This window comes from Pithys albifrons, chromosome 8 (assembly GCF_047495875.1).
Source record: "Pithys albifrons albifrons isolate INPA30051 chromosome 8, PitAlb_v1, whole genome shotgun sequence".
Lineage (NCBI taxonomy): Eukaryota > Metazoa > Chordata > Aves > Passeriformes > Thamnophilidae > Pithys > Pithys albifrons.
Genome location: NC_092465.1, coordinates 5764538 through 5785881, shown reverse-complemented (window position 1 = coordinate 5785881; position 21344 = coordinate 5764538). Strand labels below are relative to the sequence as shown.

General features: G+C 39.7%; 1 protein-coding gene across 1 annotated transcript in view; it reads right to left on the bottom strand.

The window, feature by feature from the left end:
* LOC139675109 (von Willebrand factor D and EGF domain-containing protein-like) overlaps positions 1-21344 on the bottom strand; it is a 176902-nt gene that overhangs the window by 16871 nt on the left and 138687 nt on the right. Inside the window, exons 22-26 of the mRNA XM_071562336.1 lie at positions 18214-18309; positions 17354-17449; positions 14942-15037; positions 13306-13401; positions 736-831 (exon numbers count right to left, since the gene is read on the bottom strand). Of these exons, the coding sequence (XP_071418437.1) occupies positions 736-831; positions 13306-13401; positions 14942-15037; positions 17354-17449; positions 18214-18309 (480 nt within the window). The remainder of the gene's footprint in view (positions 1-735; positions 832-13305; positions 13402-14941; positions 15038-17353; positions 17450-18213; positions 18310-21344) is intronic.

Sequence of the window (21344 nt, the reverse complement as noted above, 5' to 3'; positions counted from 1 at the left end):
ACTTCCTTCCTTCAGTATTTCTACATAAATTATTAATATTATAAATTCAAATCACTGGTTCTGAAATCATATTTCCTATCAGGACCCAAAGAGTAAAAAGCCAATATTTTAATCTGGTTTACATACAGTATGTCATCTTGATTATAAATTTATTCAGTTTATCTGTCAGGTTCATGGTAATGAATAGCAGTGTAAGGAAAAATATTCCTTGAAAATATTTCAGGGTGAGAGGGGGTTTTTTTTAATTACATTTTTATGTAACTGTAGTCAGATCTGGTAGAGTTACAGAGTAAGAACACGTCACTCTCCAAATTATGCACCAATGACCTTGAGAGTACATCAGTTTGAAAGGCTTTATAGCAGGTTTTAAATAGTTCTGTATTTTGAAATGTATGGCATTTCTCTGCAAAATATAACAAAATATGTGAAGCTGTTAAAACATAAAATCAATGCTTCAAGTTTAATACTATAAAAATGAATTTCCATAACAAGATGTATAACAGAGCTGCATGAAGCAGAACCAGGTTCCCCTACACAGCTTTTTCTCCTTTGCAAGCATCAACTGTTTATAGCATTTTGTATTACCTGTACTTAAAACTGGTTTCCTTCAAACTGCTGAAGTAGCAAAACAGATTCTATTCACTATATTGTTTTTTAATATAAAAAGAAGACTAGAATTGATGTTGAATGGCGTAAGTAATAATAATCTGTTTGATGAGCACTAGAGGTACTTACGTTTGCTGCAGTGGTTCCCCCTCCAGCCAGATGGGCAGTCGCAGACATTGGGGTGGACACATTTCCCTCCGTTCATGCACGTGGGCTCACAGACACCTGCAGAGGCAGACCAAAGGAAGAGAATGGGAGCTGGGAAATGAGGGAAGGCTTTACTGGAGACCTACTGGCTTCCTTACAGAAGATTTGTTTGCTTGTAATTAAAAAACAGGAATGTAATTTGGATTTGAGAATCTGAAACACAGAGGCTTGATAGCTCCCATAAATCCCTCTGGAGTTTGCTGGCCAGATTCTTGTAAAAGCTTTCTCTTCCTCATTAGAAAATTTCTCATTCATGTTCTCAGATGTTCATTTGGATAAGAAAAGGCTTGAAGAGTACAGATTGTTTTCACACAATTTTGGGTATGTTTTTGCATTCAACTGAGTGATCTGTCCTCCTCTGCCTTTTCGTGACATTATTCCTTTTAAAGTACTTACCTTTTTACTTTATTCTATCATACAAATAGATTCCAAAAACTGTTTCCACGGGAAAGTAGATGATTTTGTCTTGATTCATTAGAAATCTAATCTCTAATTTTTGTGTCTGAGATTAAGCTCTGTTTATCAGTATTATTTTAGAACATTCAGCATCAAAATCTCACTGTTCTGGCAAGTCAAACATCTTCAGTCCCAACCTGCTTGTAGGTGTAGATAACAAGTAGATGCCATATGCATCTGAATTCCTCCTCTCCTGTTTCTCCTTGCCTGTTACAGTAAGTGTAGGAAGGACCCATCAGAGGCAGGATAATTCAGAAACAGCAGTGCTGGTATGGTGGGAGTGGCAAAGGTTTGCATTTCACATGGAAGAAGGCATTTGGTAATTGAGTGGAGTACAAAAAGTTGTGTTACACAGCAAGTGGCTGGACTGGGATATGAGAGCCAAGTCAGGAGGAGTCTGGCAGTGAAGGTGTGAGAGCACATTTGTGTCAAATGGCTCCTGCCATGTTTGAAGCTTTACAGGCACTGCGGATATGCCAGTGGCTCATTACCAGTGGTGGTAACCAGTTCCAGTCCTCCCTGCTTGCAGAGATGGGTGGCTGTGGAGCACCCAGCTCCTCCTCAGCAGGGAGCAGCTTTGGCAGGCACTGAGGGGCTGACAGCTACAGCACAGCATTACAGTGCCTTCATTAGCCTTGGGGTTGGGATGTCTTTTAGCACATCAGCAGTAAGAACAGAACTTGAATACTAATGCTGCAGCAATTCTGATTTTCAAGTCATCACTACATAGAGGATTCTGAACTACCACAACCCTCCCTCAGACCTTTACTGTAGAAGGTGGAATCCTAAAAAGAGCTTCAAAATAGGAATGATTACTAAAAAATAGCATGCAAAAATAGAGCAACAGTTATTTGATGGGAGAATAACCTTCCGTTCCTCTCTCAGGGATGATCAGGCATTTTTAGGCTGGTAGATTTAGGTTCCCTAATCATTCCTGTGATGTACTGAAATATTGCTTTTGTGGCACTTTGTGTCCTGGCCTATCCCTTCAGTCGAGATGCTGCTGCACTGGCAGCTTTTAGCACTATATTGCTGCTCTTTCTTGGCTGCTACATTTGCATTTTGTTCTCTGCCAAGACTCCTGGATCCCTGAGCATAGTGACCTGCCCTCGGGCAGGGCAGACTTGCCCATGCTTATAGGGGCTGCTTGGATCCCAGCCCTTAAACTGTCATTCTCTATTTCCTTCTTTCTCCACCTCTCCTGATCCATGCTGTAATCTTGGCCTCTGCTTACTCAGGCTAACAGGGATCCACAGTTCTTGCTGAGCTATCAAAAAATGCTGCAACCACTAGTTAAAACCTGGGATGAGTTCAAGGCATCACAGTGTCTATAATTCTGAAATAATTTAATCTCTTATTTTCTCTCTTCCTTTTTCTTTCCCTTTGGATCTCCCATCTCCAATGATAGACTTCTGACCTACAGGCTAATGTTGTATTTCACTTCGCATTTCAATTATAAAGCAGCTCAGACATTCAGAATTTAAAAAGATGACCCCAAACCATAAAGTTTGGTTCTAGATTGTACATGACCTTATGCTTTGTGATATTCATAGACCATAGTGTCCCCAGTGCTAACTTGCTGTCCTGAAATCAGTAGAAAATCTACAGATTTGGTTTTGAGATCGTATGAAACTTTTACAATGTCTTTCCTCCAACTCTTACTGAATAAATTCAAGAAAAAGTGACTAGAACAGTAGCACTTGTTCAAATGGATATTTCTTTTTTTTTTTCCTTTTGTCACTTACATTTTCTGTGTATTTTTAACCTTGCACAAGTCACATTTCTTGTTGTTTTGTACTGATAGCAGATATTTTAAATTGTACAACAGCTGACTCTTTTCATCTGTGGGGAGACAAATTAGTGAGCTTGTTCATTAACTTCTAGTTTTCAGTTTGTGAGCTGCACTTGTTCCAGCTCAATTTGCACTGTAATTCGGCAAAACTTTAAGCAACAGGTGAGGTCCAGTCTTGATCTGAATAAAACACAAATTCAAACTGACTTTCAATTTGGGATCTGTTTCTCTCTTTCTTTGTTCAGCTGCCTTACAAATGACCAAGTAGCTATGAAAATGTAGAACAAACTGCCATTATTACTTATGGCATCTCTGACTTCAGTGACAAATCCAAAGGAGTTCAGTTCAAAGGGAACTAAGGGTTCAGGTAAGTACCAAACCTGTTCTGAACTGAAGGATCAGTTCTGGGGCACAGACTTCCTCTTCTGCCAGGAGATTCACAAGCACCTTTATGTAAATGAATGCAGTGTTATCTCTCCCCTTTTCCTTCCTGACAACTTCACCTTGTTCTCCCTTTCTTTAACTTTCTTAAATACAATTCCATCTCAATACCCATCAGGCAGACTTCAACATTTGTTAATGATAACTAGTTTGGATCCTTTCTAGTCCCACTTCTTGGCCTCTGTGGAGGAGTTCCAATTTCAAAATAGCAAACAAAAATGTTACAGCCTCTCACAGGAAAACTAAATAAATTATCAGACACTAGGAGAGCAAATCGAATTATTGCAATCCTCCCAGGCTCTGGCATGACTTTGAAAAGACATTTCTTTTTTCACCCTCCCTTTAAAAAAGGCCTGGCATCTTGACCAAGAGACAAGAGTGCTTTGATAAGTTTTCCATCTGCCTCGGAGTCTAGCCCTAATGACATGAATATTAACACATTTGGGTCTTCCCTTTGATGCACTTTGGAAGGGTGTATCACTGGGGGTAGGGAGAGTCCTGTACTACCCACACATCCTGGGTTCAAGCTTGCTGGAATTCATTAAGTATCCCAAAAGCCTTAGTCCCATTCCCCTTACCATCAGCATTGACATTTTCACGCCGAATTTCATATGCAGGAGTTGCTCAATTCTATAAAGCACTACAATTCTGTAAGGCCACTGTTTAAAACTAGACAAGACTTCCATGATCTTATGTTTTCCAAAACTGGTGAGTTAGATATGGTAAGCCTATGCTGAGGGTGATAATGCAGGTTAAAGAAAAACATGGTTGTGTGCTGTATTTCAGGTGAGGGGCGACTGTGATAAGGTAACAAGCAGCTGCTGGTGTTAAGATAAAACACAGGTGTTGCACAGACCATCACATAAAACGTGCAGTTCTGCCGTGCCATGAAAGGCATTCACAAGTTGCTGAGCTTTCTGTTTTATGTAGCTGCTATTTCTCTTTGATAGCTTTAATGCATTTTGACCTTACAATCATTTAAAATTTCCTGTGACCCTTTTCATAGCTTATCCCCTCCAGGCTCACTTGACCCAGAGAAGTGCTTCTTGCAAGTCTTTTTATCCACCTGCATGAAGCTCCATAGTTCAACTCTTCAGCCCTAACATCTTCCAGGTAGTCAGACCTTCTTCTTTGTCCATAAAAAAAAAAAAAAGGGAAGAATTTGCCTGCAAAATAAATGTTTCCAGAGATTACCAAAATCAACCAACATCTGAAATGTTGTGTGTAAAGTGAAGTCTGTCCTCCTGATGTAAGTAGCATCAGGGATGGACCCCCATAAATTCAGTGTTTTCCATTGCCCTTGTTCCCACTGATCTACAGTAACAGTCCCCTTAAAATATACACAGTATTAAGCAAATTATCCCTGTTATGCAAAGCCAAAAGTGACCTGGGTCCAAATTAAGCCCTGGCCATTCTTTGCTGGACTGCACATTCTAGAAGTGTCTAACAAACAGTCACACTGTTAGCCAGCAGTATCTGCTGACTAGTTTGCAGTGATTAGAAAAAGCCAGACATTTCCTTCAGATGCCTCTGCTTCTGTGGGTTATCAGAAAAAAACTTTTCTAGTTGAACCAAAACCTCCTTTTGATGCAAGTACCCCATTACACCTTTTCTCACTAGAAGATGATGATAACTAGTGAAAGGCTTGTAATTTTGTTGAAATAAGACAGTCTTCACCACCACCCTCTTAAGGTCAAAACAGAGGGAATATTAAACTAGGCTCCTAAAATCTGATCCTCTGCAGTGTTTGAGGAACTGAAACATCTATGTCCTTTCCTGACCATGAGGCTGCACAGACTATTTCTTTCTGAATCAAAAATTACCTGTCATCATGTGTCCTGAGCCAGGCTGCTGATGAGGAGACAGTGTGTCATGCTGCAGTGCTGATTAGAAAAATGTAGTTTTCAAGTCAGCTTTTCTTTTTCTTTTCATTCCTTTTTTTTTCTTTTAAGATGCCCTGTAGAAGCTGAGAAAACTGAGTTGAATGCATCCTGCTTTTGGATGGAGGGGAGAAAATAGCCTCAAGCAGTAACATCTGTGTGGGCCAGCTAAGGCAATGCATCAGGCTGGAGCTTGCTGACAAAGAACACAGAAATGCAGCCAAAAGAACACCTACTGGCACTTACATGCTTCAATGTATCCTTTAAGTTCCCATTCCTTCACTGACATTTCTAGGTGATTCACAGGCACTGCTTTTATTTCTGGCTAGTGTTGGTTTTGAACTGATGACTTCTCTGTGGATCTAGTGCATATTTCAACTTGTTCTATTGCTCTTTTGAGGAGCAGAAAGCTTGAGCAGTCTCAGTTTTAGTTTTTCTGTGTGTACATGTTGTTTAAATGTCCGTTTCCTCCTTTCTGCTTGGTGGTTATCTTGATTTGGTGTGACATACTCAAAACCAAAGAGCTGTAGATGGGGACAGATGACATGGTATGGACACAGAGCATGGGAGATATTTAAAAATAACACCAACTGGTTTTGTCAGGAAAATACAGCTGACAGAACTCAAGCTGTGAGCAAACCTGAAACCAGTGAGTGCAAAACAGTGGATTTTGTGTTAAAATTGGCATTTCTAGCCCTTTTCTGATGTTTATAGGTAAAATATATCACCTACTAACAAAACACAATAACGTGGAGAAGATCTGTACCAGGAATGGCACAATCATGAGACTGAAGCTTTCAAATATAGGATGTTGATTATCTTTTTCATAGGAAAAGAACTGGAAGGTCAGGTCAGCAGTTTCACAAACCAGCACAGTTTAATTGATCGACTGGAAGAAGGTTCCCCATCTCTCTGGATGCATTTTGCATCCGAGCAGCCCTGCTCAGATAAAACACTGTCCTGACTGCAGTAAAGAACAATTGGTTGGGTGCTTTGAGGCTCCAAATAACAATTTGATCTTGCTGAATGATCTTCAATCCTTTGGAAAAGAAAAGAAAAAAAAATCACAAAATGGGTGTGTTCTGGCCCAAAAGGATGTTTCTAACAATGGGCACCATTGTTTGGATTCTACTGGCAGAAACTTGCAGAGGTAAACAATGTCATTCCCCCCTTTAGAGGGTATAACTGATGCTCAACAGATCATTAGCAAGATGGATGTACCAATATATCTGCTGCTGTGAAGGTCCCAAATGCACATAGCTCTGAAAAACATGTTATAGATTTGGGACAATAGTAATTTCTAGTCCCCTTTTTTCTCCTTCCAAGGGCAGTGATGAACTAGTTTTGCTCATGCTGAGTTTTAGGCACATAGGTTGCTCCAGAGCTTGATTTCAAATTCCTCATCTGTGTTGATTTGGATTTGTAAATACAGAAATAACTTTCTCTCCAAGATCTATCAGAGTAACCTCAGCTGTGTGATCCACTGAATGTCAGTAATTATAGCCACAGATTAAATTTTAAGGAGAAGCAATACTTGTCATGTAACAAAATTGCTATTTTAGCGAAATGTTCTGAAATTTGGATCCTTATCCATATCAAGCTACCAATCATTTTGAGGTTTGCTCATCCCTATTTCTCGCTTCACGTACCTCTGACAGAGATGCAAAGCACTTCTTCAATAAATTACCTTTCTGAATAGTAAAAAATAATCTGGTAGAAGCCTCTGAGGGATGCAGTGCAGGAGAACAAATTACTACAAGACACAGAGGGAGCTGTAAATGTAATTGTGATGGGTGTGGTGACAGTTTGCATTTCTAATATATTCACTTTACCACACAGCTTTAGCAATAGGAGCTACTTTGCATGACCTAGCACACATTTCAGAAGAAAAAATGGTTTGAAAAATTGTAAACCATATAGATAGCAGTGCAATGCCAGTGCTTGTCCTAATTATGTCTGGTCGTCATTCTGATGCGTACTCTGATATACTTATGGGGCCTTTTAGAGATATTAAAGCAGGAAATAAATCTAATTTTGTTATTAGTTCAGGAAACAGGAGAAAAATAATTACTACTGTATGGAAAAACTACTGAGATGCTCGACCGAACTCTGAGTCAGTGTGTAATGCAATGCACACCTGTTTGCTGGCAGGTCACTCTCCTCAGGTGATAACATTTCCTATCAGCTAAGGAGGATCCTGATCTCTCTGTGTGTACCTCCAAAAGATTCCCTGGGAGTGTGTGGTGGGTAAGTCTTAAACCTCAGGAAGCTGTGGAAACCAATGGGGGATTGTCATAGGCAGGGAATCCTCCACTCTCCTTGGACTGAAATGTCTCTCCCTCTGGGATTCATGATCTTCATTTGGACTATTGTCAGGTGAAACTCTTTCTTGACATGCAATGGTGTGATGATGGGATAGCTGCAAAATATCAGGACCTTTCAGAATGAAAACGACTATAAACAATATATGCACGTGCAGGTGCACATTTGTGTATTTGAAGATAATTCTGCTAGGAACTGCTAGATTTTGAGATCATTAGCAAGCCCTTTTTCTCATTTACTGACTCATTTTAGTCTGATTGTAACACTATTAATTTGAAAGAGACTATAGCTCTGCTTTATTCTCGTCTTTGCAACTGTTAGTATATAATTAATGTGGGGAATTGCAAAGTATACTCTTAGCACAGCTCACATTCCCATTTTGTTAGGGGCTTGCATTTGGTAGCATTTTGTCTTCATCAAAGAATGCTCTGTGTTTTATTAGGTCAGTGAACCATTTCAGCATGTGTATAAATTCTTCTGTTGAGCTGCTTTCTTGTCATGCCTGAATAAGAAGCAAGAGAGGATTCTCAAACACGCAGTTTTCCTCTGTTGGCTGTTTTTGCAGCTCTGTGCTTGCCGTATGACCTGACATTTAGGCACGTTCTTGTTGTGCTGAGTGGGCTAAAGCACAGCCTGGGCTTGGTGCAGGTTGGTTTATTTTCATTTGTACAAAGGAAAAGGGACATTCAGGCAGAGTAACCAAGGAGAATTGCAGTGGTACAGGAGATGAAGTCTCAAGCCAAGAAGATCAGCCATAGGTCACTGTGGTCTGGCTGATAACTGAGCCAAAAAATAAGGACCTCAGGTGGGAGCCCAGTCAGGAGGTTTGGAATAGGACTGCTGTCTGCATTGGCACAGCACTAATCTCTTCATCACCCTGTTATTATCTGACTTAGAAAGTAAGCTTAAGCTTATGTGGAAACAAGTGCTGGAGAGGATTGTCTTACCAGTGTCTTTTTGTGGATAAACAAACAACATTAATCTCCACAACCCTCTGTCCTCTGGGATTTTCAAGTGGTAGATCCATTCCTTCTTTTTAAAGAGGCATTTAAAATATTGTATTAAAAATAGACCTCCTAAAGTATTGTTTCTTAAATCAATCAGTGGACAAAAAGTACTTATCCTCACACAGAGGATTTGCCACTGCAAGGAGAGATGCAGTAATTTAGGAGCCCCTGCTCTTTTACTTTAGATATGCTTTTACATACAGCAGCAGATCTGGCACATTTCTTCAGTGCCTTTAAGATACAAGGAAAGAAATAGTGTATCAAAATTTAGATTTTCTACTCTAATAAAATTCATGGTGTAGTCTGGGAATGTTTTGCTTATGGAATGAATAAAAAATTTAATAAGGCTTTTGGGCTTATTTAGGATTTATATTCAGTTCTTACCCAGATGTATTCTTGTTCTCTTCTTGAAAAATAAATTTAGACAGCTGCACATGCTCAAAACCCCTATTAAAATAAATGCATCAACTCCATATATATGAACAAAATGCAATTTTTAAGAAAGGCCACCTAATGTTTTTGTCACAGATCCTTACAAAGAGTGAGCAGCAAGGAGCACTGCTCTGAGAGCAGACCAAAACCCAGGTGGTACCGAGTCACTGTCTCCTGTTTGACTCTATCCCTTCCTCTGGGAAGTCACAGCTCTCCCTGTTTCCCCCAGGCAAAAAGCACGGATCATGTCGTGTTCAGCTGAATGGGAAAGACAGCAGTAGCACTGATTTTTTTCTGCATCTTCTGTTGTATTTCCTGACCAAGGAAGGAAGTTGACATCTAATATGCCCCTATTCTGTTACGCTGACTGAAAAATCAGGTAAGGACTGAGATCAGTGTTTCCTTTTCCTTTGTCTCCAGACTGGGCACCAACCAGCCAATAAGCCAGCCTGCAAATCTCTGTAATTCTGTTGCAAAACTAATTATTTGAGCAGTAAGGTACAAGTCTCTCTGCTATAAGCAGCTGTTCATTTACTTCCAAACACCCACTGCTCAAGGATATTTGCTGTCCAGAAACCTTAGACAAACACTTGTTGCTTTTAAGCACATCCTTGACATATGAAAAGCAAATGAGTCTTCATCCGTTTAGATGAGATATGTGGTTTGTTCCCTGCTTGCTTGTGTGGGAGGGTATGCTGGACCTCTGTTTTGCAAACTGGCTGATTTTAGACAGCTTAAGTCAATCTGGCTACTCAGTGAAGGCATTCCAGGGAATATATCACACAGTGTCAAAATGACAACTCGGTAGGAGTCTGATTTGTTGAGCAGTAAAACTTCCTGCTTATGCAGCTGGCAAGGCAGTAATGTACAGAAATATTACATGGGAAGGCTGGAATATGGGAAATCAGTGACTTTCACAATATGACATTGCTTAGCAAAAAGCTGCCTTTGAAACCCAGTGTTCACATTTCCAATTAGTTTGCCTCTAGCTCTCATGCAAGTAAAGTCCTCATGCTACCGGGAAGGAAGAAGGAAGGGGGAGGCAAGAGGAGCAAGCAGAGCTGGAGAAACAACTGTGAGTTATATTGTGCACTGTGTATTGGCTATAAATCCTGCCTGCAGGAATTACTGAAATGGAGAAATAGTTATCTCCTAACTGAGATCCAATCTGCAAAGTCCCAATGTCAGTGCGAAAATTTATGTGATACAAAGCCGTGAGGATTCAGCCTAACACAATAAAATAGTGTGCAGGAAGATGGTCTCGGCTGTAAACTCTGAGTAAAGCCCAGCTTGCCGGCTGCGCTGCGGAACGAGGGGCCAGAGGCTCGGTGCCCCACAGGGACCGAGGGCAGGCTGAGAGGCGTTGGGTGCGCAGGAGACGGGAGGAGGAGGATGCTCAGCACTGTTCTCTCGTGACCTCTGCTCGCTGATGAGCTCCAGAGGGAGCTGTGGCTCGCCTTTTCGCTCAGAGATGCACTCACACGAAGCAGATAGCAGTGCGGGAGGCACGTGTGGTACCACGAATCCCTCCTTTTCTCCCCTTCTTCTCACTCCAACCCTTCATAAGAAAACTCAGCTTTATCAGCTTTCATTTTTAAGAGTTTGCAAAGCAGTCCTATGAAAATGCAGATAATAAATAAACCAAACCTGGTGTGTTGTCTTTGTAATTTTTGTAAAGATGTGGTAGAAATCAGTGAGAATCCTCCTTTAGAGGCTCATGAAAAGCAGTGACACCCCAGGACTGTTACAGCTGTGCATTTTTCAAAAAGGAATTCAGACCTCTGCACAAATAGTTCTTCTTTAGTGTTAACATCAAGTATGTTTGTTTGATGCAAAGTTGATCCAGAAATATATTTTCTTTTGAGGTGCTGCCAGGACTTGCCTCTTTCCTCTCAACAAGACTGATTATACCGAAAACAACACGTAGCAAGTGAGGAGGATACAAGGTTGTAGGATTGCTGAGGCATAACCACCCATTTCCCTGTCAGCGCTGCCATCCTCTCGTCCGGAGTGTGGGTGTCTGGTTTGCATAATCACCAGGCAGTTATTTATCAGGAAACACACCAGGCAAAGCCTTACATTTCAGCTGGCAGCCAATCAGACCTCCATGATTTGTGCTTTTTTGGGGGAGGTTGAGATTATGTTTATTCAGATACAAAGCACAGACTTTCAGGCTGAATGCTTTTCTCTGTACACTAAGGAAGCAAAGAAGGGCGAGCCTGAACAGCAAAGACGTGGTGCCTCCACTCTGCTCTGCACATTTTTGGCTGTCATGCAGAGAGAATTAGAAATTCCAAACTGTACAGGGATAAAAGTGAAAACCCTATGGCATGTTGCCATCTATTTAAAATAAAGCAATAGCCTATTTGGGTTCAGTTTAAAACTGACCTGCCTTTGATGGGCTGCATGGCTTTCAGGTTTAAGTATCTCTTTCAGCTGAGAATTTGAAGCTGACAAAACCAAACAAACTTTTCTTTCTCTGTCTATGCAGGTGAGATATTAAGAAGGAAAGAGAAATGTCAAAAAGCAGTGGAAACAGTATCAACATGTCCAATGGGTAAGTGATGAAAACACTTATTGGACCATGGAGGAAGGTTTGCAGAGATCAACTGAGACTTGACTTCTGAGTGCCCTGCAGTCCTTTGCTCCAGAGGAGCAGAAAAATCTGGAACTGTTGGCAGAGGAGAGAGAAGGTATTTTATATGACACTAAGGAGAAGTCATGCAACGCTAATAGCAACTGCTTGTCAGGAAAAGCTTGTGGAAAAAACTACTTCTTTTGATGAATCATGGTGCTTGACACATGTGTTGTTGATTTTAAGCAAGGAAAAAAAACCATTACTCAACATTTTTCAGCAATTAACAGTCAGTGGCCAGTAAGAGTCAGCAAATAGTAGTATTTGCCTTCTACTTAATCATGTTTCTCTTCATTCATCACATTCAGAGGTCCTTTATTTAAGGTTTTATAACACTAGGCTAAATAAAACAGACTATGTAGTTGTTGTCAAAGGAGAATGGAGTCTTGGATCAGACAGAACAAAAGTATTTTCATCATCTCAAAAAACCTTATTGCAAAAGATTAGGCCAAGACGGATAACAAAACCTCCTAAACTTCTGGAAAGTGGGAAGAAACAGTCTGTGTGTTGGTGGTGGTTTGAGGATTTCAGGGAGTGCTTTGCTAGGCTGCAATCATCATCACTGCATTTTCCTTTGATCTGTCTAGAGATGTGGCAGGATGTTTAAAGCTGGAAACAGCACTTTTCAAATGTTCTCTAACCTCAAAAACAAGATGCCGAACATAAGGTTTTTTTCCTCCTTTTTTCTCCCTCCAGCTCATTCCTGCCAGAACAGACTATTCAATTGTGTACTGTGCATCATGACTCTCCCTGCTGAAGGAGGGGAGAGCTGTAGTGTGGGGAATGAGAGGGCTTTTGTTGCTGGAGGGAATTTTTTACTAGCTTTTTTCTCTGCATGTGAGAGACATAAAGTGCTCTGGAAATGTACAGATTCTTCCTGCCAAGAATGGTTGTTTTCACAGCTCCCCTTTTGCCAATTTCAAACTGATTAAGAAATAATAATAATAAAAAAAGTTTTCACATACATATCCTCAACTCGTTGGCTGACAGGTCTTGTTGAGCAATAGAGTCTGTAAAAGTGCCAAAATAACCTATTTCCCCAGAAGAATAGAAGAATCAAATATTAATACTGATGGTAACATGAAAAGGGAGTTTTCAGTGACAAGAACAAATTCAAGGCTGAAACATTATTAACCAATTGTCTTAATTATGCTTAAAGTATGATGTGCTAATATTTCTAAGGGTCTCATCCAGCTGCTTGGCCTTTGACTTTAATTTTTTCCCTAAAAAATCTTTAATGCAAAATAAATAATTCCTCTCCAAAGACAAGTGTTACTCATTTTGAATGAAATATTTAGACAGGATTCTAGCAAGATGTTCTACTTCCAGCCTGACTTCACTTAGTGCTATTCTGATTAACAAGTAGGCTTTGGGTATAACGTAATGCTATATGAGCTCTGGTTAAAATACAAGAGATGACAGCATAAATGCAAAGTGAATATTCTGTGGAACATGTACAAAAAGGAAAAAAACACCCTGTTTAGTAGTCAGAGAACACTGGAAAACAAAGATAAATCCGCAACTCACTTTTCTGGCACCTTCTCCCAGTGTAGCCCTCTGTGCAGGAGCACACGTTGGTTCGAACGCAGTGACCGCCGTTCTTACAAGGAGGGACGCACACAGCTGGGGAAAGGAAGGGAGAGGCTTTGTGCACCACCACCACACAGGGATCAACAGTGCCTAAGGACAAGATCCTTATTTTGGAGCCTGTGTTGGGACACCAGCTTGCAGAGGTATTATTTTAACTAGAGTGGGGAAGGTGTCTCCCCAAAGGGTGATTCAGGCAGATGCCCAGATGGAGAGCCTGATTCTGTCTTGTTTGTGGCAAGAATTTGGGACATGACTCCTTGCATCTAAGGGTCTCTTTTAGACACCTTCAGTTAAGTGGTCAGGATACTCCTGAGAATCTCTTAGGGGTTTAAATCTCTATCTAAAGGGTTTCCTTAAGGGCTTCTGCCCTTGAAATATGCATCAGTGTTTGGCATTTGCTAACTGGATTTTGGTGCTCTTCCCTTTTTCATTGAAGCAGTAGGAAGGGGTTTGCTTTTCTTCAGCATCCATCCACTATATCCCTACATTGATTCCATATCCCACATAAGTGCATATTTGTTTTCAAGTTTTAGCTCTATCTAAACCATAACCCTTCAGGGCAAAAATTCCAAATAACCTAAATGTTGAAAATCACCTTCCATGTTGAACCTCAAGAGAAAGACAAGTTAGAGTTTGTGTCATTTCTCTATCATTTTTATTCTCTCCTTTACCTCCATTTGCAATTAGATTTTTGTGTGGGAATCATTCACTTGCAAAAAGTATGAATTGGGACTGCATTCATCTAAGAACTCCAGGGAAACAAAAGAGAGAGAGTAAGAGTAAACATTGAAATAGTTCAGGTTTGGTAATAAGAGTGTATTTATATTCCCAGATACAAGAGGGGTTACTAGAGCCATCCTCAAAAAAAAAAAAAGAAAAAAAAATAAAGAAAGAAGAAAAGTGAGCAATGTAAGCAGAGGTCTTCCAGCTACTTGAGCCCAAACCAGAAGTTTCTCTTTCCTGTATGTTCTGCCTGAGGTAATCGGTGATTAAAGTATTCATTAATTTGACTTCTGCAGCACAAAGTCAGCAAGACACCTAGGATATTGTTTGCCTCAGTTTAGAGCTCAGTTTGGGACAGGGATTCAAAATAATGTCCTGCTCTATGTCAATCAGAGCAATATTTGATCAGAGCCTTGAGCAGGGACATGATGGAGGCGTATCCATGACACCTTAGGGTGGGCAAGTAGGTGATACTGTGAGACCCATTTGAAGATGAATTGTCATATGGCTCTGATAGTACACTCCACAGGGTATGCAAAATGAACAAAGTAGAGCCATGCTCAACATTTAATTGAATAGTTGCTAAGTAGTGGTATCACTGACTCAGATAGTTTTAGATTAATTATTTAGTTATCATTAATGCCATCACAAATAAGTGCATACTCCTTCACAATACCATTAAGAGCAACATAATATGGATTTATGACAGACTATAACATCAAATGAGCCTGCAGAATTATGACAAGGAGAGTCTATGGATATACTTCATGTGGGGGCAGGTAATAATACAGATGCTGTTTGTATTTTAAGCCTGGGTACTTTATCAAGATGACAAATAGAACTTTCTTACCTCTCTGACACTGTGGCCCATAGAAACCATGAGGACATGAACAGGTATTTGGCCGTACACAGACCCCTCCATTCAGGCACACAGGGTTGCACACAGCTGTGTGGGAACATAAGTCATCTCTGTGAATCTCTGAGCATTTTGAACTTCTTAGAGCAGCCACTCTTTTACTGCTGCACAGGTCATTAGCATAATATTCCTAGTAATACTGTGATAAGTTTCATGCAGTCCTTGCTGGCCAGTTGTGCTGCAGCATTTATTCATTGTCGACACAGTGGGAGCATTTCAGTGGTGTTTTAGCATAGCTTGGTGGATGAAATAAAGTATAATTTAATGTGATAATTTAATTTATTTCTGATGTATTCCTTCAGTTCACACAGTTCATTTGCTTCCAATCCAGTATCCTCACCAAACATGCTCCCAAGGTAGTAAATGTAGTCTCATTATATGCACCCTGGATAACCTGGAGATGAGATATTAACTGTTTGCAGCTTTGTCTGCGTTCAGCAGAGCATCGTGGCATTTCCATGCAGTTGAATAGGTGTGCACCACAAAACCTGTTTGTTCTGCCTCATTTGAATGCCAGTTTCCACAACACATTGGCTCATGCATCACCAACAAAGCCACTGGCTGAGCTACCTTTGCCTCTTTATGTTTCTGTTATTACTGTAGATGATATAACAGGCATTAGGAATTAAAAGCTGTCTTGCATATTTCTATGTGGCAAGCACCAGACTTTAGAAAAAAAAAAGACTATTAGAATTGCAAATTGATTTAGTTGGGAAGTCAGTGTGTGAAGAATAAAGAATCTGATAAAGTTTTCATTGTAAAGCAGAGTGATATTTTAAACCAGCTTTTTGCCTTCTATTCCCTTTGTCTTTCAGTATCTTACAGAATAACCCATTAAATAAATTAAATACGTTTAAGCTTAAATAAATTAAGGAACACTAAAATAGTTCAGAAGAACTAAAGAAGAAATAAAATGTCAATTTGGAAAGAGAAAAAAAGTGAAATTGTAGTCTAGATGAGAGGCTTTTCTGACTAAGGAGCAACCACTTATGAAGTCAAAATGGACTTCGTTCATTGCTAATGTGGAATTTGGATTAGTTGCCTCATTGTCTTGGTTAGTTCCCAGATGTGCACACTCTGTCACTTTGTCAGTGTTTATATTTCCCTTGGTAAAACCCCCCTAAAGTCCTTTTTTTTTTTTCATTTCTGTATCTGTCTTTTTAAAAAAATTCCTATGATATCACTTCAGGTGGGAAACCCCAGCAGCATCCACAAAATACCCTGTGTAGTGCACACAACACAGTGCAACAGAGGTGAGCCTTTCCCCTAGAGATGTCAGCAGATGAAAAAATTCTGCTGCTGTCATTCTGGCTTGGAAATTACTGTTGCTGTTGCTTCTTGCATGTCCACCTCTTGGAATAATCCTGTTAAAACCATGCCAAAATAAAATTGCAGAACTCGATGAGAAGCAAAAGAGGAGATAGTGGGAGCCAGAATAGGAGTGAGAAACCCAATCATTTTCTGTGGATCTTACCTAGGTTAATTTATGTGTCCTCAATAGGGCTGTCATTTTAACACTTACAGGAAGAGCAATCTCTGGGAGATGGAGGTTAAAATGACATCTCTCACCTTCCAGGAAAGGTAATGTAGGCTGAAGGTGTCTCAGTCATTTAGTATTCACTGTGGCAGAGGCAGGCTGCCTCTGTAGCCTTGAGGTTTGGCACTGATTAAGGTAGTCCTCAGTCTTGCTGCTTTTAGTATTTCACTATTTAGCATGCTTTGTCCCAGGTGAGTGCTGCAGTTGCTGTGCCTTTGGAGGAAAAATATGTACTCCAGCTTTTAGCACTTAGATCCTGAGAGGGAGTTCTGGGCTGTGTCTATTCAAAACAGGGCTCAAAACTGTGAGTACTGACTAGAAATAGGTACTTAGTTCCAATCCTCACCTTGTCATTTTGTACTGACTGGTGGAGGTGTCTTTTCCCTGAGCTCCCACATTCTGTGGATGCCTCTGTAGGTGCCATGCAAGCATGAGATGCAGACAGGAGGAACAGTGAGAATTCTGGCAGCAGTGCATTCTAAGAAATAACTCCAGAATCACACAAGTTTAAAAGGCTGCCAAAAGGATTTGTTTGTGGTTTTCCTCTATGTAACCCCGAGATTTAGATAAACATCTAAACTTAGGAACACTTACATAAAATTCTAAACTTATGAATACTTACATAAACATGTAAACTGAGGAATACTTACCTAATCTCAAAGCTTTCTGAGATTTTGCCTTTCATTATTCCCCTGTGTTTATGCTTTAATTATTTAAGCAGCAAATCCCAGTCTGACCACTGGATTACAGGAACCACAGGGATTTATGGCAGCAAAAGACATGAGAGACCAGTCATTTCTAACCCTTACCTGTTTCACAAGAGGGGCTGCTCCACCCATTTCTGCATTTGCACTCATCTGGTGACACACAGACCCCCCCATTGTGACAGTGTCTGTTACACACCACTGGAAAACACAGAAAAGATCAAAATCTCTTATCACAAACACCAATGCTGGTCCTAAAGATGAACTATCACTGCAAATAACTAATGATATTAGTCCAAGAGACAAACACAGGGTTGAATCTGTCCCTTTTCTTGGTTTTCTTTCTCTATTAGAAGACTTACATCTAAAATTCTTTGCTTTTTAAGTATTCCAGCTACACTGGTTCAGAGATAAAATTATATTCCTGTCAAGGGCAACCCGATAGTTAAATAAGCAGCATTGTAATGATGGAACTGCACATGTCTTGCCATTCAGTTAATACAGAAGGGTTTGAGGACTGATTTTTTTTTCCCTAGACATTCTCTGTATTGAATCTCTTTTTTATCTTGTATTCAGAGTAACATGGCTCCTAATAGGTATGGCTGGTATTTTGTGTTCTCTAAATTAGCATTACTGCCTTCACTCACAACCTTGAGTTTCATAAATGTTACTATAAATAACATGCACATTTTTGCTTCTTTGTTTGTTTTTCCAGAAACATTTTTATGTTGAAAATGTTGATATAGATGTGCATATTTTTACATAATACAACTATGCTACTGGTAAATATATGCTCTGAAATAGTTTAGCTACTATATTACTTCAACAGGTTCTATTTTGTTTTTCTTCTTGTATTCAATAATGATTTTAAGAGGAAGTATAGAAAAAAAAAGTTATTTTTTATCTTGTATCTTTCTGCTAATTCAAATATGTAATGAAAAAAGCCTGAGTGAGTTCATACATACTTGTTTCACATCGAGGACCTACAAATCCATAAGCACAAGAGCAAGTGTTTTGGGGTAGGCAAGTTCCTCCATGCTCACATGGTGGGTCACACTGTGCTGCAAGAGTAGAACAGGAGAATAAAAAACCAAACCAGTTCAAATATTACACTCTGTGTGGTTATTGGCACAGGTCTTTTCTCTCCCCATACCATTTTATTAATCCAACAAGTAATTTGGCTGAGGAAAACCCTGCAGGATAGCAGGGATATCACATTAGTAATGCAGCACTAATGAGCAGCTATATAATGTTTGCAAGGGAGTGATTTTAACATAATCATATTTAACTCCTGAAAATGCACATTTTTAAACACATATTTTTGAAGTCTAAGGATAGATCAGGTGCAAATGCTGTTAATACTTCAGACCTTACCCACCCCCCTCTAAAACTTTGCCTTGTGGATGGTCAGTAAGCCCTAACAGGTCAGAAGTTACACTAAGGCAGAGATGAAGTGTTTCTTCGGTAGAGAAAAGTGTTGTACGGGGGTTTATCAGCAAAATGGCAAATATTTAAGCAAAAGTTTTAGTGTTTAATGAGTAGTGTGAGCTCTGTAGTCAAAGCAGCAAATCAGATTATGATTTCTTGACTTACTGCAATATGCCATGTCGTTCTGTGGAAGAAAGAGGATGAGAAGGTGTATGGTGTAAAGCTGGAACATACTTCAGCTCCTGAAACAGGCTAGTTTTAAATGTTGATCATTATGAATCTAATGACTTTATTGTTCAGGGAGCTTGGAATTTTTCACCTCTTAAACCTGAGATCTCAGGCAGGCACCTTGCACCACATGTCATGAACACCTCTATTTGTAGCACTCTAATAAGAGGTAATTCTGTGTGGCAAACTCAAGAGAGGAGGAGGAAGATCACTGAAGGGACAAGATGATCACTGACACTCAAAGAAAGTGCTGTGTGCAGGAACAGAACAAGACATAGGTGGCAGCTGCCTCTCATGCCTCTGGAAAAAAAAAAACAACAAAAAACCCAACCCACCTCATATAGCAGAATGAAAAATATCTTTCCTTGTGCTTGAGAAGTGAATATAGAGAAAAAATGTTGCACTTTGGCACACTTTACTGGCAGAGTTTTGTCTTTTATAATGAATATGAGGCTAAGCAAGGTTATTCCAAGGAAAATGCAAAGTGAAGCTAAAGAGACCTGAAACAAAACACCTTTCATTTCAAGTATTGTTACAGGGGAAAAGAGCCTTAATGCACCACATTTTGTTCTTAAAACTGAAAAATGCATAAATGGAAATCTAAATGAAGTACTAATTCTTGGGGCACCACATGATGTACATGCAGTTATTGTGTTGAAGACCTCCTCAACTCTTGTAATTGTCACAAAGCTTTCATATAAAGACCTGGAACTTGAACTTTGCCCTCCAAAAAAGTAAAGGAAGGCAACAAATATTGTCCAATTCTGGTCAAAAAGATGAGCTTAAGAAGGTGCCTTTAAGTAAATAATTTTGACACAAGTAACAATGAAGAAATGTATTTGGTATTAGATCACTCTTCAGGTACTTTGGTATTACATTTCCTATTACCATAAAGTTTTAATTGTGAAATTTTCAATGCTGCATTGTATAACTTTAGGATTTGACATGCCTGAGAACAGAGAACTTACTAGATGTATTATAGATCCATACTATACATGCTGAGAATGTCATTAAGCTAAATTTAGTTTTGAATTGTTGGGCTATAAGGTTTAGACCTTTGCAAATCAACATGTGTTTAGCTGAAATTTGAAGTGTGCATCTATGAGAAAAAAGGATAAAATAGTTATAATTGTCTAGAAAACTAAATAGATTTAGATAAATTTAGACTCCATATTAGGAAGAAATTCTGTATTGTGAGGGTGGTGAGGCATTGACACAGGTTACCCAGAGAAGGGGTGGCTGTCCCATCCCCAGGAGCGTTGAGGATCAGGTTGGATGGAGCTTGGACCATTGTGGTTTAGCAGGAGGTGTCCCTGCCCAAGGCAGGGGCTTGGAATGAGATGATCTTTCAGGACTATTCCAATCCAAACCATTCAGTGATTCTATGATTTGATTTAGATCCATTTAAGCAGTTAGTGGTAAACTTTTCTGAAAGTTTTCTATTTCAGCCACCAGGAGCAGCTGCTGAAGCAGGTCAGAGGCTCAGGCACCTCAGGGACTTGTGCCAGTGGGGCAAACAGCAGGAAACTGTCCAAGATGAAATGGAAATTCAAAGAAAGGGAAAGAAATTGAAGCTGGTTTTTAGTAAGTTTGTTATTCCTTTAAAATTCAGTACTATGATTGTAATTTACCAGTTGTGTTTGGGGGCTTGCACTGGACCCCACTGAAGTCAAGGACGAGTGTGGGGCTCTGAAAGGAGGATGCTGACCCATCCACAGCACTCACATCCATCTGAACCCTCTCCAGTACCGTGGGCTTGGGTGAGCCCAGGACTTGCTTATGAAGCCATTTCTTTGCAATTAGAAAATAAGAGCAGGTAGAAATGGTTAATATTATCTGTGTGGCAACAGGGGAGTACAAAACCTGGGAGAAATGTACCACTATTTTTAAAGTAGATGAAATGTGATTGCCTTTCCTGTAGGATGGTGGTTGCATAAAGCCTCCAGGTGCCAAAGTGCTATGCCAAGCACAGTGACATTCAAACATATTATGCTTTATTTCAGCGTGGTTTGTATGTAGCACTTAAAGCAAATGTGTCCATTTGAATAGAGTACTTTCCATCTGGCCTTTACACATTCCAAGATGCATCTGAACTGTCAGAAAAGAACATGGTATTTTGGATATTAAAACATTTAGCTCTTATGGTGACATTTAATAGTAAAATGTTTAAGACTGTTCTATTACTGGTGAATAGCAACAGATAAAAACTGAGCTCTGGCTGCTATGTGAGAGTGAGAATAATATTCACCTACAAGACATTTCCCTCTGTAATAGAAATATACTGTTTGTGTCAAATTCTTTTCCCAAACTTCTATCTTTCATCTTCTGGAATGAATATTTTTTTTGTAGCCATTTGCTAAATTGTAGGAAGGTATTACAGTGGTTTTACACTAAGCAATTTTGGATGGGATAAAATAACAGCAGAGAGGAAAACATTGTT